The 14,514-nt window shown below is 44.2% G+C and overlaps 1 protein-coding gene across 1 annotated transcript in view; it reads right to left on the reverse strand.

The window, feature by feature from the left end:
- GLG1 (golgi glycoprotein 1) overlaps positions 1-14,514 on the reverse strand; it is a 185,937-nt gene that overhangs the window by 32,350 nt on the left and 139,073 nt on the right. The window contains exons 9-13 of the mRNA XM_065416480.1: positions 7,681-7,802; positions 6,813-6,914; positions 4,813-4,969; positions 2,693-2,830; positions 508-594 (exon numbers count right to left, since the gene is read on the reverse strand). Of these exons, the coding sequence (XP_065272552.1) occupies positions 508-594; positions 2,693-2,830; positions 4,813-4,969; positions 6,813-6,914; positions 7,681-7,802 (606 nt within the window). The remainder of the gene's footprint in view (positions 1-507; positions 595-2,692; positions 2,831-4,812; positions 4,970-6,812; positions 6,915-7,680; positions 7,803-14,514) is intronic.

A 14,514-nucleotide genomic window follows, 5' to 3' on the forward strand; every position in this document is an offset into this window, starting at 1 on the left:
GCACTCAATGAAAACCTGGACTGGCTGCAAGAAGTGGTGGTGTTGACTACATTGATGATGCTCTTCCCACCACTCACTACCTAACATTGCCTCCAGCAAAACATTAGGCGGGTGCTGTGTGCTGCTGCAACTGCTTTCAGAGAAGGCCAAAATGAGCTCCTGAGCATATTTTGATCTTTACAGATCTTGTGTTCCTTTCTGCAAGAGTACAGGTGTTAGCCCCAGTACTCTGGCCACATTCATTGTGGTGCCTGCACTCAGCCCATCTCATATCCCAACTGTTATTTCATTTCCCTACAAAAACTTGTGCAGTACTGACACGGGATGACTTGCTTTACCTCAAAGATGGTTGCATTTCTGTGGTGGGTTGATGATATATCAGGAACCCACCACAGAAATGCTATATATATATATTTCCCGCCCCCCTCCCCCCAGGATTGGCATGAGGGCAGCTGAATATGCTTTGTTACAGACTCTTCCCTTTGCGCCAGGCTGAAAACTGCTTACCTCAGACTCCAACTCAGTAAGGTTTCCAACTATGTCTCTGCAATCAACCACTAAGTCATCAAGATGGTCCTGGAGGCATTCAAGTTCCTACAGAGACACAAGTCATCTTAATATGTGACAAGATACTGAAAATTCAGAGCCCTGTGCCAGAGAAATGATGATACATACAACATCTTAGCAAGTAAAGGATCCCTAATGTTCACTATGCCCTACCTCTGCCTGCTTTCTGAGAACTAAACACTGCCTCGGAAAAGTTCCAGTTGTTCAGCTCAACTCAAGGTTGCAAGAGCAACAAGGTGTTATGCTGGACGAAGGGCCTCAGCTATAAAGTAGCTTGGAGCCAGTCTTGCAGGACTGGTGGACCCCATGCTTTTCTTTCCTATCCCCAACACATGGCCTTCCTCAGGAAGTCTGCTCGTTAGTTTTAATTTGGGATGAGATTATACTTAAAGATTTTCCATGTTCGTTTTATGTTTCAAGTTTCTTGCTCTTTTGGTGCTTCCACTAACCATCCGGTGGCTTCCCTGCTCAGTTCCTTAGTAAATTCATAGGTGATGGGGACACTGGCCTTGATGCTTTATAGACAGGGTAAGAGGAGGAGGGAGAAAACTTGTTCACCTTAGCCTCTAAGGATAGAACAAGAAGCAATGGGCTTAAACTGCAGCAAGGGAGGTCTAGGTTGGACATTAGGAAAAAGTTCCTAACTGTCAGGGTGGTTAAACACTGGAATAAATTGCCTAGGGAGGTTGTGGAATCTCCATCTCTGGAGATATTTAAGAGTAGGTTAGATAAATGTCTATCAGGGATGGTCTAGACAGTATTTGGTCCTGCCATGCGGGCAGGGGACTGGACTCGATGACCTCTCGAGGTCCCTTCCAGTCCTAGAATCTATGAATCTATGAATCTATGAGGCACACAGGAGAAGTGATTTGCACGAGGGGGGACACAGCAGCAGAACTCAAACTTCCAATCCCAAACCCTTTACTGTTCTAGATCAAGCTGCCTCCCACAGCCAATGAGCAAGATGAAAATGATGAAAAATGTTTATTTTGATTGAGGTTTTTTCACCACCCAGAAGACAAGATTTTCATGTTTTCAATGCAAATGGTCTTGAATCCAAGAACAATTCTGAACTTTGGATATTTTGCATTTTTCTGCTTTGAAGAGAAAACATCTCTGGATGAAAATGAGCCTCTGTCCACTTGGTCTTATTTTCAAGTGGAAAAATACTATTTTTTTTAAAACGCTAATCACATTTTGAACATAAAATGTAAGCACCTCTGTCTGAATTTTCAAATTTAGTTTTAATTTTTGGCATACATCAAGTTATAGACACTATCAGCAGTGACTGGGAATGCCCTTAGGATGGAACACCACATGCTGGAATATTTTGTCTGATGGTTTGCTCTTAGTTTGCTAAGGGTAACCTTCATACAGGGACGAACATCCCAAACTACCAAACAAGGGTGCTGGAACAATTTGTATAGTGGGGGTGCTGAGAGCCATTGAACCAAACTGTAAACCCAGTATGAGGAAATCACTTCAAGCCAGTGGGTGTGGCAGCATCCCCAGAACCCTTAATTCCAGCACTTATGATACCAAAACCTACCAGTGAGAAACACTTCAAAAAATGGGTGAGGTGCTCTCTTTTGCATACACTAATTAACAGCTCTCTCCCCAGAGCTATGCTAGGGCACAATGATTTAATATGAAAGAACTATCTGTTGGAGTCTTGTTAAAGAGCAGCAGATGTTAATTTCAGCTCTTTTCAAACACAGGAAGCATGTCAATATTTGCCAAACGGAAATGGGACAAAGTTTATGCGGAAAATAAATGTCAAGTTTGTAACAGGATATTACAAATATGAGTTGAAAAAAAAGATAGTTGCTGTATCAAAGGAGAGCCCACAGTGTTAACTATCACTTCATATTAAGCATTCAGATCTCTTCTACAAGGCAACTTCCATAGCTGTGTAGTTTCTTCTTCACAGACAGACATTACTACCCATGTCTTTTTGCCTATTATATATTTTATTTATTAAAGTGCTGGGGGATTTACTAATTTTAATAAACTATAAGCTATGAACATAAAGAATCAACACCTGCCAGCAACAAAGGGTTTCCCTCATCCCCACACAAAAAGGCATTTGCAATCGGAGTGACTGTCATACAGCAATTCACAGTACCTGTCCTGTCTCTGTTTTTTCACTGCACCATTTTCCCAAGTCGATCATGCACTTGTCCTGGAGCGCTGGATCCAGCTTCACATCCATTGCACGCTGGTGAAGGATTCGTTGTACTTCTGCTCTGCACTCTCGTGACAGCTAAATGGGGAACAGAGAACTGTTTAAAAGGGACAAATATGCGGCTCTGACCTACTACATAGCAAATGATTTGTTCAGTTACTAATAAATGATGTGCCATGGAAAGTAACAAGAAATTTCTCTTCTTCCTAACCTCTGGTGAGAGTAGATCATTCTCTCCTACATATGGAGAGCATCAGCCCCAGGATAAGTTTGGCCTCTACCAGCCAGGTGGTCTGAGCTCCAGAGGTATCCTCAATTCTGGCTTTCCTCATTGCTTGGAGAACATTTCCCCCCATGGATGGATACTTTGTTCTGTGGTCTTTGTTGCATGTAGTATTCAGCAATGAACATTTTACTGGAAGCTAACATTCACTTGGCTTTGGAACTAAATACCAGAACAGGCCTCTAAGTTGGCAAACAGGACACCGCTGCATTACATATGAAAAGAGGTCTTCTATTCTCGAGGACTACGTCTGAATCTGGAGACACTCATAACTCAGTGGTGACATCAGTTTATGAAGGACAGCCCATACCCTTGCACAATGTGTCCTGTCACTTCCTTTAGGTGAGTCCTATATTAGCATAACAAGGATGCTGATGTCAAGACTGAAGTAGAGGCACAAATTGTGGAAGGGTTCAGGACTGCAACAGCAGGAGGTGATGCTGGTGAGGACTGGGGGACTGCAGTACTGAAATAGCAGGATATGCTGCAACTCAGGTGTGAGATGCATTGGCAGAGTTATATCAGGTCTTAAACCTGGAACAGCACGGAGTATTGAAAGTTACATAGAACATTGTGAGCACCACTTATTGGAAATTAGGTAAATACCAGGTGGGATATTTATATAGGCAAGTATTGTGGGCAAAGTACAGCTCTAATCAGTGGGATCAGTCTTTCATTAACACTAAATTGCAAGATGACACACCTGCTCTCCACATATAAAGAACTTTTCTTCCATAACTGCTAGATCATTTGCAGTGGGCCTGGAATTCCTGCGGTTAGCACTAATGTAAAATGCATTACAATGAGAAGTTCAGCTCATGGCACTAAAAGGCTGAACTGGAAACCATCAAATAAAAGACTCATTCCCTACAAGGAAGGAACTTTTGATCAATATTTGACCTCCCCATCATAAGACAATTTACATCAGGCTCTAGAGAATCATTTTGTAAGCAAGATCGTTGCATAATCCCACCAAAGCTCACTGGAACTGCATCTGACAGTGCAACCACCAAAGAAGCAAATGGAACTTTGAGCACCGAAATGTTTCCAAGAGAGGTTGTGTCCCCCAACAAAGACACTAGAGGGCAGCAAACTCAGCACAAGAACCCACTAAACAACAGTAAAAGGTTTCTGAATCACATATCCAAGGAGGCAAGCACCAGTGCAGTAAGTCAAATCTTTACTGTGTTCTAGTCATTAAGTTTTACTGGGAAATGCATTATGGTTTCTGCTCCCCAGGGTTAAAAGAATAGTCTATGTCACTACACAGAGCTTCTTAATAGATTATGTAAACCAAAGGAAGTTGCTCTGAACTGACTCAGGTCTTAAATTTGAGAATAGCCTGGCCTTTATGACAGAGGGACTTTTTGTATAAAAGCAATTTGGCAGCTAAGTGGCTGGAGCACATGGCAGTCGAATGATTTGCTAGAGGCCTTTACATAGCGTCTATGCACAGATTTAAACACAGGACTCTTGGGTCTCAAGCTTTGCTGCAACTCCTTGAACAAATGCCTCAAGGTGGCAATTCCGCTGGTAAGACACCACATTTCTCTTCTTTCCACTGAAGTTCTAATATAGCCATTAAAGGTACGTCCATGGAGGAACACAGCTGGTAAGGGATCTTTGCATTGATGCAATAAATATCCGCAGCAACTGCCTTTTCTAACTAGTTTTCAGTAGTACTGACTGTCAATGCAGCATGACTGATAACTGAACAAGCATCCAACTCTGACAGATCACCATTGAAGAGAATGAAAAGTTAATACTGAGTGCATACCCTCCTTCCCTGCTCCTCCGTGCGGTAGGCATGTCTGTACAAGCAGGAAAAGACAGCCCCTGTAGGCATCAGGTCACTAGTAGTCTCATTCCAGCCATGGGTATGACAGAGTCGAGAAGCATCTCCCTGACACTTGCGATAAAGGACTGGATCCAATCTGTAGAAGAAAAAAAAGGAAGTCAACATCATTACCACAGAACCTTTCACACCCCAACACCTACCAAATGCTTTATATATTTTTAGATACAGAAACCACAGAAATGCTTATGAAGTGGACAGATCCACTATTAACTGAACACAGCAAAGCGTGAGAACTCTGTAACCAACCAAAGCAGCAGGCTGGCAGACTGTATAACTCAATCTGGAATCATGTCCTTACTCTTGCAACAAATGCTCTGGCAACACTGGTGTCTACAGGTAATCCGGATCTTGATTTTAGATCTTCTCCCAAAAGTGGCCACTTCCAGCAGCACAGTCTCCCATAACATGTAAGGGGATTGCTCTAGTACTGACTCATAAGGAAGAGTCACTGAATGAATCACCCACATCACATCCTGAAGCACCCCTGTTTTCCCTCAAGATCTCCCATCCCAATGCTGACCAGGCCTGGCAATGTTTAGTGCTCAAAATCTGAGAAAATCAGCTCCCTGAGGTAGCATGACAGCGGGCCAGGTGATAAAGTGAAGCTGAGTACTCACTAGATTTGCCTAAAGAGCACCTCCAACGCCAGTACCGTTGTTTCCATTTTGAAATAAGTCTCAGTTTTACAGGAGGCAGATTTAGTTCCAGTTAACTACAGTCAGTTCAGATTTGGGGTGACAGGGCGAAGTGAAGCCTCAGTGTCCCCGCTTTGCACACATGGAATCTGCTCTTGGGAGGAAATGTTTAATTATATTACGCCAAAATGAGGGGTTGGTACTGTGAGCCTTCTGGAATGGAAAAGTAGTGGGAGAGAGGTTTAGTGGTGAGGTTTATAAATAGCCCCAGGCCTTCATGGCATTTTCAGAAGGGCAGGGAGGAGGAGGAGATTTGTAGACAAAACAGTTCTGCAAACACTTGCTTTTGAGAAGCAATAAGAAAAATAAATCATGCAAGACTTCCATTCTGCCTGCACTCCTAGGGAATTACACTGCAGCTTCATTAGCCAACTCAAGGGAATGGTGGTTATAAACATGAAAGGCTGGGCACCATCTGTCCACTTAGGATTTGAGTTAGAATGATCTTTGTTCAAACAGCATGAGGGTTAAATCCGCCTTAGTCAACAGAAGGAAAAATTCTGTAGTTTAATCAAGTGGCTTGGTTCAAACAAGTGATTCCCTGCTGGAAGTGTGGCTCAGGCAATAAATGCAGCCACCAAAGGAGGCAAGGGAAGGAGGGAAATGAAATGTTTGTGTCCATCACTGGAGATACTCTGGCCAAATAAAAAGGCAGTGACGCTCTAAAGGGAATTCCACCTAGTCCACATTGGCCGGAAAGACAGGGTTTACAAGGATTTTGGGGGTGAAACAAGGCAGGAATGGAAGCATTCCACGTTCCATAAAAGATTAGGAAACCTCTTACAGAAATAGTGAATCCTCCCTATACTGAATAGCAAGATTTTTAAAAGAATACCCACCCATCACTACTAAAGATCATTCCCATCTACTGAGCAAGTAATCTTTATCTGAAACGCAGGCAATGAACTGCTTATAATTGTGCACATGCCTTCCCTCCTCTCAAGTCTCAGGACTCTAAATAAGGACACACAGGTTGGAAAGTTGACTCTCTAGCTCTGGATCAACACCAGGTATAGGTGGGTAGCCCCACAGCAGATTTGGCTTCCAAGGCACTGGACAGAGAGATGAGGAGCCAAGTCTCCAGGGCATAAACACGCTGGCATAAACAAAGTATCTCCAGTTGAGCAACAGAAAGCAGTGCTGGTGTACAGGGGGTTGCTTATCTGGCACAGCTGATGTGCGTAACAGGGAGAAAAATTAAACCCTCTGTTTTACGGTACTCACTTCCAATCACGAGAAATAAAGTACTGGAGCTCCAGGAGCCTGTGCTCACAGTCCTCTACCATCTTCTCAGTGTACAAGTGCTCCATAAGGCACGACAGAATCCTGGGAACAGAAGGGAAACAGGAGCAAAGAAAATGAGAAAGGAGACAGGCCATGCTGTGGGTCCCCCACATACACCAGTCACTGTACTGATTCAAACTCTATACGCAGCAGATCTACCTTTCTATAGAAAAATTTTGGCTGGCAAGAGGTGTAAGTCACATCATAGAGGGTTTTTTTTTTTTTTTTTAATAACGTTCTACCTAAAAAAAGGAATAAATCAAAATAGTTACACTCCCATGTGCGCTGTGTTAAATTCCACTGTGTATATGAACTAGACTCAAATGTGTTCACAGTTAAATCAGGCAAAAGCATCATATTTTAATATATAAATAAAAATAGGCTCAGAAGAGGGTATAAATAGGACAGTTGTCTCTGCAATATGGATTTCCTTCTCTCATCTTTCAAAAAACCTTTTGATACCTTTTTTACTGCATTTCTCATTAGAAAAATGACACACTAAAGGTGTGTGTAACAGAAGAAAGCACACCAAATGATACAATTTCAACCTACAACTAATAAAGCTAGACAACCCTTGTTAATGCCATGCTAGTCCTAGAACAAAAACATTCAGCACTATCTACAGCAAGAGCTGCTTGCAGATTGGATCCCACTTCCAGTTGCTATATAAATTGCTGGTATATGCTCTTGATTGCTTGGGAGTCTTCATTTTTAAACTGGTTAATATCTATTTTGGTTACTCAAGTGAACTCTACTGTTGCTACTGGGCACGTGTAAAGTACAGTGTGAGTATGAAAAATCCACTTACATTGGATCTCCAGATCGTATGTGTTTGCAAGCCGTCTGTATTACTGATTCACAAGCCTCATTCAAAGCTCTGTCAATGCGGTAATCTGCACCAGGGTCAGTCTCTTGAATCAGAGTTTGAAGCTGGAAGAGAGGAATTGGAGACAGGAAAATAGCTTAGCCAGCATGGGAGATCAATGTCAGAGTGGTCCTATCTTCTAACTGGCAATTCCACAATGCTAACTGCCTTGTAATAAACACCACACCTATTTGACAGTTGCTCATTTTAGCAACTGACAGTGCAGAATGCTTTAGAGAAGGAAGGTTTTTCACTCACTCCCATTAAAGTTACATACTGTACCCTTTCCCAAGAAAAAGCCCAAATCTGTGCGTCTGAGTAAATGGCTTTTAACTGAAACACTTCTCAAAATCAAGTTTCTAACTGGATAGCAACGGAAGCCTCTGTACACATTCTCAAGTGAACCAAGGACAGTAAATAGGAAAAGATCTTACTCCATGGTTCCATGAATTGGAACTATTCTGCTTATTGTTTGGAAACAATGAACCAAATGGATGGTGATGGTGGGGTACACGCATACGCTGTATAAATATTTGACTCAAAGCTCTGTTTATAAAGCAGTAATTTCCCATCTCACTCTAAAGGCTTTTAGAGTAAAGATTTGGTTTTCAGCATTTACAAGAGGTCACCCACTAATTGCTGTGTGATGGATCGGGCCCTACCAAATTCATGGTTCACTTTGGTTGATTTCAAAGCCACAGGGTCTTAAAATTGGTTGATTTCAGATGTTTACAGTGTTGTAACCATGGGGGTCCTGATCCAAAAGGTGATTGTGTGGGGTCCCAAAGCTGTTGCAGAGGGGCTGCAGGATTGCTATACTCACTTCTGTGCTGCCTTCAGAGCCCAGCTTGGAGCTCAGGCAAGAGCTGTGGGAAGCGAAAGCCCCGAGCACAGGTCCCTGAGCCTGGGCAGGAGCCGCGAGGGGTGGCAGCCCCCAGCCCAGGGTCCAAAGGCCAGGCGGGGGGGGGGGGGGGGGGAAGGAGAGGAGGCAATCCCTGAGTCTGGCAGGAGCTGCAGGGGCTGGCAACCCTCAGCCCAAGTCCCTGAGCCCGGGCAGGAGGTGGAAGCCCCAAGCCCCGGCAGGAGCCACGGGGGTGGGGGAGGGGGGAAGAGCAGCGAGTGAGCAGAAGTCCGGAGCCCCGGCAGGAGCTGCAGCCAGTGGCAGCAGCCCCCAGCTCAGGTGCCCCAAGCCTGGGCAGGAGCCGGGGGGTGGAAGTCCGGATCCCAGCTCTGGGGCTGCTGCAGCACAGAAGTGAGGGTGGTACATGTGGAGGTGGGTCTGATCTTCCTCCGATAACAGCTGTGCAGGGGAAGGACAAGTCCTGTCCGTCCCCAGCCCGGCTGATTTCAGGGATATCAGATTTCATTGGGAAGGGCTTATTTCACGGTCCGTGACATGTTTTTCACTGCCATGAAACTGGTAGGGCTCTAGTGATGGAACTTGAAACTCTCCAGTTGCGGTATATAAGCCAAGAGCCAAAATATATATTTGGGCTTCTAGTCGTAGATATATAGGTTAGAAAGCATTAGTCCACCTGTCTAGTCTGTTGAAGGCTTAAACCGAATTAACTTACCTAATTTTTGGTGAATTTAAACTGGAATAGGCAGATGGATTTCAAGTGTAACCATTTCAACATGTATTTAATCAGGAGAGCTGGCTGTATTTTAAAGAATCCTTATTGAGGTTGCAGGAAAAAAACATCCCGATGTGTAGAAAGAATAGTAAATATGGTAAAGCTTGGCTTAACAGTGAAATCCTTGCTGATCTTAAACGCAAAAAAGAGGCTTACAAGAAGTGGAAGATTGGACAAATGACCAGGGAGGAGTATAAAAATATTGCTCAGGCATGCAGGAGTGAAATCAGGAAGGCCAAATCACACTTGGAGTTGCAGCTAGCAAGAGATGTTAAGAGTAACAAGAAGGGTTTCTTCTGGTATGTTAGCAACAAGAAGAAAGTCAAGGAAAGTGTGGGCCCCTTACTGAATGAGGGAGGCAACCTAGTGACAGAGGATGTGGAAAAAGCTAATGTACTCAATGCTTTTTTTGCCTCTGTCTTCACAAACAAGGTCAGCTCCCAGACTGCTGCACTGGGCAGCACAGTATGGGGAGGAGGTGACCAGCCCTCTGTGGAGAAAGAAGTGGTTCGGGACTATTTAGAAAAACTGGATGAGCACAAGTCCATGGGGCCGGATGCGCTGCATCCGAGGGTGCTAAAGGAGTTGGCGGCTGTGATTGTAGAGCCATTGGCCATTATCTTTGAAAACTCATGGCGATCGGGGGAGGTCCCGGCTGACTGGAAAAAGGCTAATGTAGTGCCCATCTTTAAAAAAGGGAAGAGGGAGGATCCGGGGAACTACAGGCCAGTCAGCCTCATCTCAGTCCCTGGAAAAATCATGGAGCAGGTCCTCAAGGAATCAATTCTGAAGCACTTAGAGGAGAGGAAAGTGATCAGGAACAGTCAGCATGGATTCACCAAGGGCAAGTCATGCCTGACTAACCTAGTTGCCTTCTATGAGGAGATAACTGGGTCTGTGGACGAGGGGAAAGCAGTGGATGTGTTATTCCTTGATTTTAGCAAAGCTTTTGATATGGTCTCCCACAGTATTCTTGTCAGCAAGTTAAAGAAGTATGGGCTGGATGAATGGACTATAAGGTGGATAGAAGGCTGGCTAGATCGTCGGGCTCAACGGCTAGTGATCAATGGCCCCATGTCTAGTTGGCGGCCGGTTTCAAGCGGAGTGCCCCAAGGGTCGGTCCTGGGGCCGGTTTTGTTCAATATCTTCATAAATGATCTGGAGGATGGCGTGGATTGCACTCTCAGCAAGTTTGCAGATGACACTAAACTGAGGAGTGGTAGATACGCTGGAGTGTAGGGACAGGATACAGAAGGACCTAGACAAATTAGAGGACTGGGCCAAAGGAAACCTGATGAGGTTCAACAAGGACAAGTGCAGAACTCTGCACTTAGGACGGAAGAATCCCATTCACTGTTACAGACTAGGGACCGAATGGCTAGGAAGCAGTTCTGCAGAAAAGGACCTAGGGGTTACAGTGGATGAGAAGCTGGATATGAGTCTACAGTGTGCCCTTGTTGCCAAGAAGGCGAACGGCATTTGGGGCTGTATAAGTAGGGGCATTGCCAGCAGATCGAGAGACGTTATCATTCCCCTCTATTTGACATTGGTGAAGCCTCATCTGGAGTACTGTGTCCAGTTTTGGGCCCCACACTACAAGGAGGATGTGGAAAAATTGGAAAGAGTCCAGCGGAGGGCAACAAAAATGATTAGGGGGCTGGAGCACATGACTTATGAGGAGAGGCTGAGGGAACTGGGATTGTTTAGTCTGCAGAAGAGAAAAATGAGGGGGGATTTGATAGCTGCTTTGAAGTACCTGAAAGGGGGTTCCAAAGAAGATAGCTCTAGACTGTTCTCAGTGGTACCAGATGACAGAACAAGGAGTAATGGTCTCAAGTTACAGTGGGGGAGGTTTAGGTTGGATATTAGGAAAAAAAATTTCACTAGGAGGGTGGTGAAGCACTGGAATGGATTACCTAGGAAGGTGGTGGAATCTCCTTCCTTAGAGGTTTTTAAGGTCAGGCTTGACAAAGCCCTGGCTGGGATGATTTAGTTGGGAATTGGTCCTGCTTTGAGCAAGGGGTTGGACTAGATGACCTCCTGAGGTCCCTTCCAACCCTGATATTCTATGAATCTATTTAATGACAGTGGGAGAAACGATCAATTCTGAACTTCTGACCAGACTAGCCTGGCCACAAGATGGGGACAAAACATGGTCTAGTGGCTAAAGCACAGTCCTGAGTCAGGAGATATGGACTCTGTCATCAGCTCTACAACACAGTTCCTCTCCAGAGGGCCCTTTGTTATGCTACTGCATAGGAGATTTAGTTTAAGATGTATTTACTGAGGTAGAACCCTGTAACCGGACCATGACAGGACCTGACAAGCATTTGGTTCAAGTCAGGTGGGAACACAACCTGACCCTCTTAGGGTCTGGTTTCTTCCTCCTGTCCCTGGGATCGAAAGTGTGCCAAGGAGTCGCAGTGCCTTGTGCTCCATGGCATGCATGCAGTGCAACAGGGGGCAGCAGCTGGAAGGAATGGGACACATGCCGATGATGCTGACTCAGGTTTGTGAGGGAAAGACTGGAAAATTACATGACCCTTTCTGGCTTGGATCAAGCTTAAAAATTAGGCCTGAGCAGTCCTCTATACTGAAGAGCATAAGAGGAAATTTGGGCAAACATCTCATTTCCTGCATTTATTGGGAAGCAATTTTGTATACATCACTTGGATGCCGCTAGACCTTTTGCTCCATTTCACTTCTCACTGAAATGGTAGCCAGCAACTGGATGGCCAGGAGGAAGGCAGATATTTACTGTATTTTCACCCTTCAGGCAAGCTGAATTTTCTCCTGAGAAACCATTTAAATTGAAAACTCGAATTCTCACTCATAAGGCAACTGTGCTTTGGCTCCTAACCACCTAAATCGATACAAATGTCCCCCGCTCATTTCAAGTTTCTGTGGCTGTGTAGATCCCTACAGCAGTTGGATTAAGAGTATTAACTAAGATTTTCATCTTTCACCTCAAGTTTTTCACCTGAGCATCTTTAGGTGCATTTACAGAGGCATCAAAGCACTGACATCACGGGGCAATTGGAGAACATACACCAAAAGAACCAACGAAAATAAAAAGCTGGTACTATATATCCAACAGGAAGTTCAAAATCATGAAAGGAGGCCACATACTATACTACCTTGAGGGAACACACAAGATTTCCAATAACCTGTTCTTGGCTGGAAGTTAATTATCCGGATTGCAGCTTCTAAGGAGGTAGGCAACTCAAAAAATAAAAATACCCTGCCTGGCAGGCACAATAAGCCATATTAAATACAAAGTCTCTCTGGATAAGCTAACTCACTTCAAATTTCCTTGGATTTTGTCAAAGATGATACTAAAAATACTACCCATTACCACCCAGTCTGGCAAGGATCAGATATAAAAGCCCACTGCCATATGGGCTGCAAATCCCATTCATAACACACCGCAATGGGGACACAGAGAAATGCTTTAAATTACTGAACAGCAGCTCCTCCAAACGATCAGGGTGTGGCACTAATACCAGAGTCCTCTTTACTCCGTGGCCGCAGAAAGCATCAACCTGACATTGGGTCACGAAGAAGATATTAGAGCAGTGGGTTTCAACCTGCAGACCCCTTTGGAAATCTTAGACAGTCTGCAGACCCCCAGGGATCCTTGGACCACAGACTAAAAACCACTGTAGTAGAGGAATTCCCATGCCCTTCCTCCTCTCCTCCCCTGCAATGACATGGCATATGTAAGGCATTAAGAAGGCTTCAGGCCAGTTATCTATATAAAATTCCAGGATTGTTACTCTGAAGTCTAGAATATTTGTTGAGTTGGCGTGAAGTGATGGAAACAGCTATGAGCATGGCTGAAAGCTCTTTTTATTCAGAATATCACCAGGTTCTATCACCACTGGGATAGGGTCTGTTATCATCCAATTTTAAGTTCTCAGCCATTTTCAGCTTTATGAATTACACCCGTGCAACAGCGAGGCATGTATCTACGCTACGCCAAGAGTCCTAGACCACTGTAATATCAGAGGTAACCCAGCCAATTACCACCCTTACTCTACAACTAATTTGCATACAACCATTTAATTGGCTGTATGAGGGAGACTACATAGATGGTGGATTACTTGGCTCAACTGCTCTGTGGGGCTTGAAAGCATCTCTCTCTCACCAACAGAAGTTGGTCCAATAAAAGATATTATCTCACCCACCTTGTCTCTCTACAGTTCTTCAAAGACACCCACACAACATAACCAGCACCCACAATAACCCCAAACACACCCAGCCTCTCACCTCAGCACAGCCCCTCATTCATCATCTGCACAAATCCACACATCTCCCAGTACAACACAATCCACATATAAATCAACGCAACTCTCCCAGCTCACCACACAGATTCGCCGACCCTCACTCATTTACATGAAGCCACAGCTCATCACCAGGTTCGATCGTCACTAGGTTCATGGTCTGTTACCATCCAATTTTTAAGTTCTCAGCCTGTTTTGGCTTTTTTACACAACTTAACGAATTACACCCATGCAACAGCACAGGTTTTCAGCTACTAGTTTTCATATTAAAAGGATCATAAACTAGTTTTCTAAATCAAGAAGTTTCATTTTTTCATCACTCCAACTCCAACATACTCACAAGTGAAGATTAAATAAGTTGTTTGGGTCAGAATGTATCAAGTCATCATACAGACAAGATATTCTTCCTTATGTCTCTGTGTGCAGGATGCGAACTCTGGCTGTTAGCAAGTGGAAGAAGCCAAATTCAACACTTATTGGGTGAGATGGAGCAGAAGAGATGTCTTGAATTACCACACTGCTGTCTGCTTAGGTCTTGTTTCCCTCTAGCTTTTCACTTGTTGTGATATTCAACAGTCCACATGCCCTCCTTAGAAGATGGTACTTCCAAGTTTTAAGATGATCCATATGTTCCTCTTACACGTCATAATCGGAATCAAATTCACTTTGCTCACTCTGGATTGCAAAGGTCACAATTCACTCTGTATGGTTGTTCTCAAGAGCAAAGCTATAGGGCAGTGGCTTAAAGCTGCTGAAAGGACACCGGGAACCTCCCATTTATGATGAGAGTCACATGTGCCCATGAAGGAGCAGGTTTGTTGTCTTCCCTTTAGCAGTTAAGCTCTATTATAAACTTATCA

This window comes from Emys orbicularis, chromosome 14, assembly GCF_028017835.1.
Source record: "Emys orbicularis isolate rEmyOrb1 chromosome 14, rEmyOrb1.hap1, whole genome shotgun sequence".
NCBI lineage: Eukaryota > Metazoa > Chordata > Testudines > Emydidae > Emys > Emys orbicularis.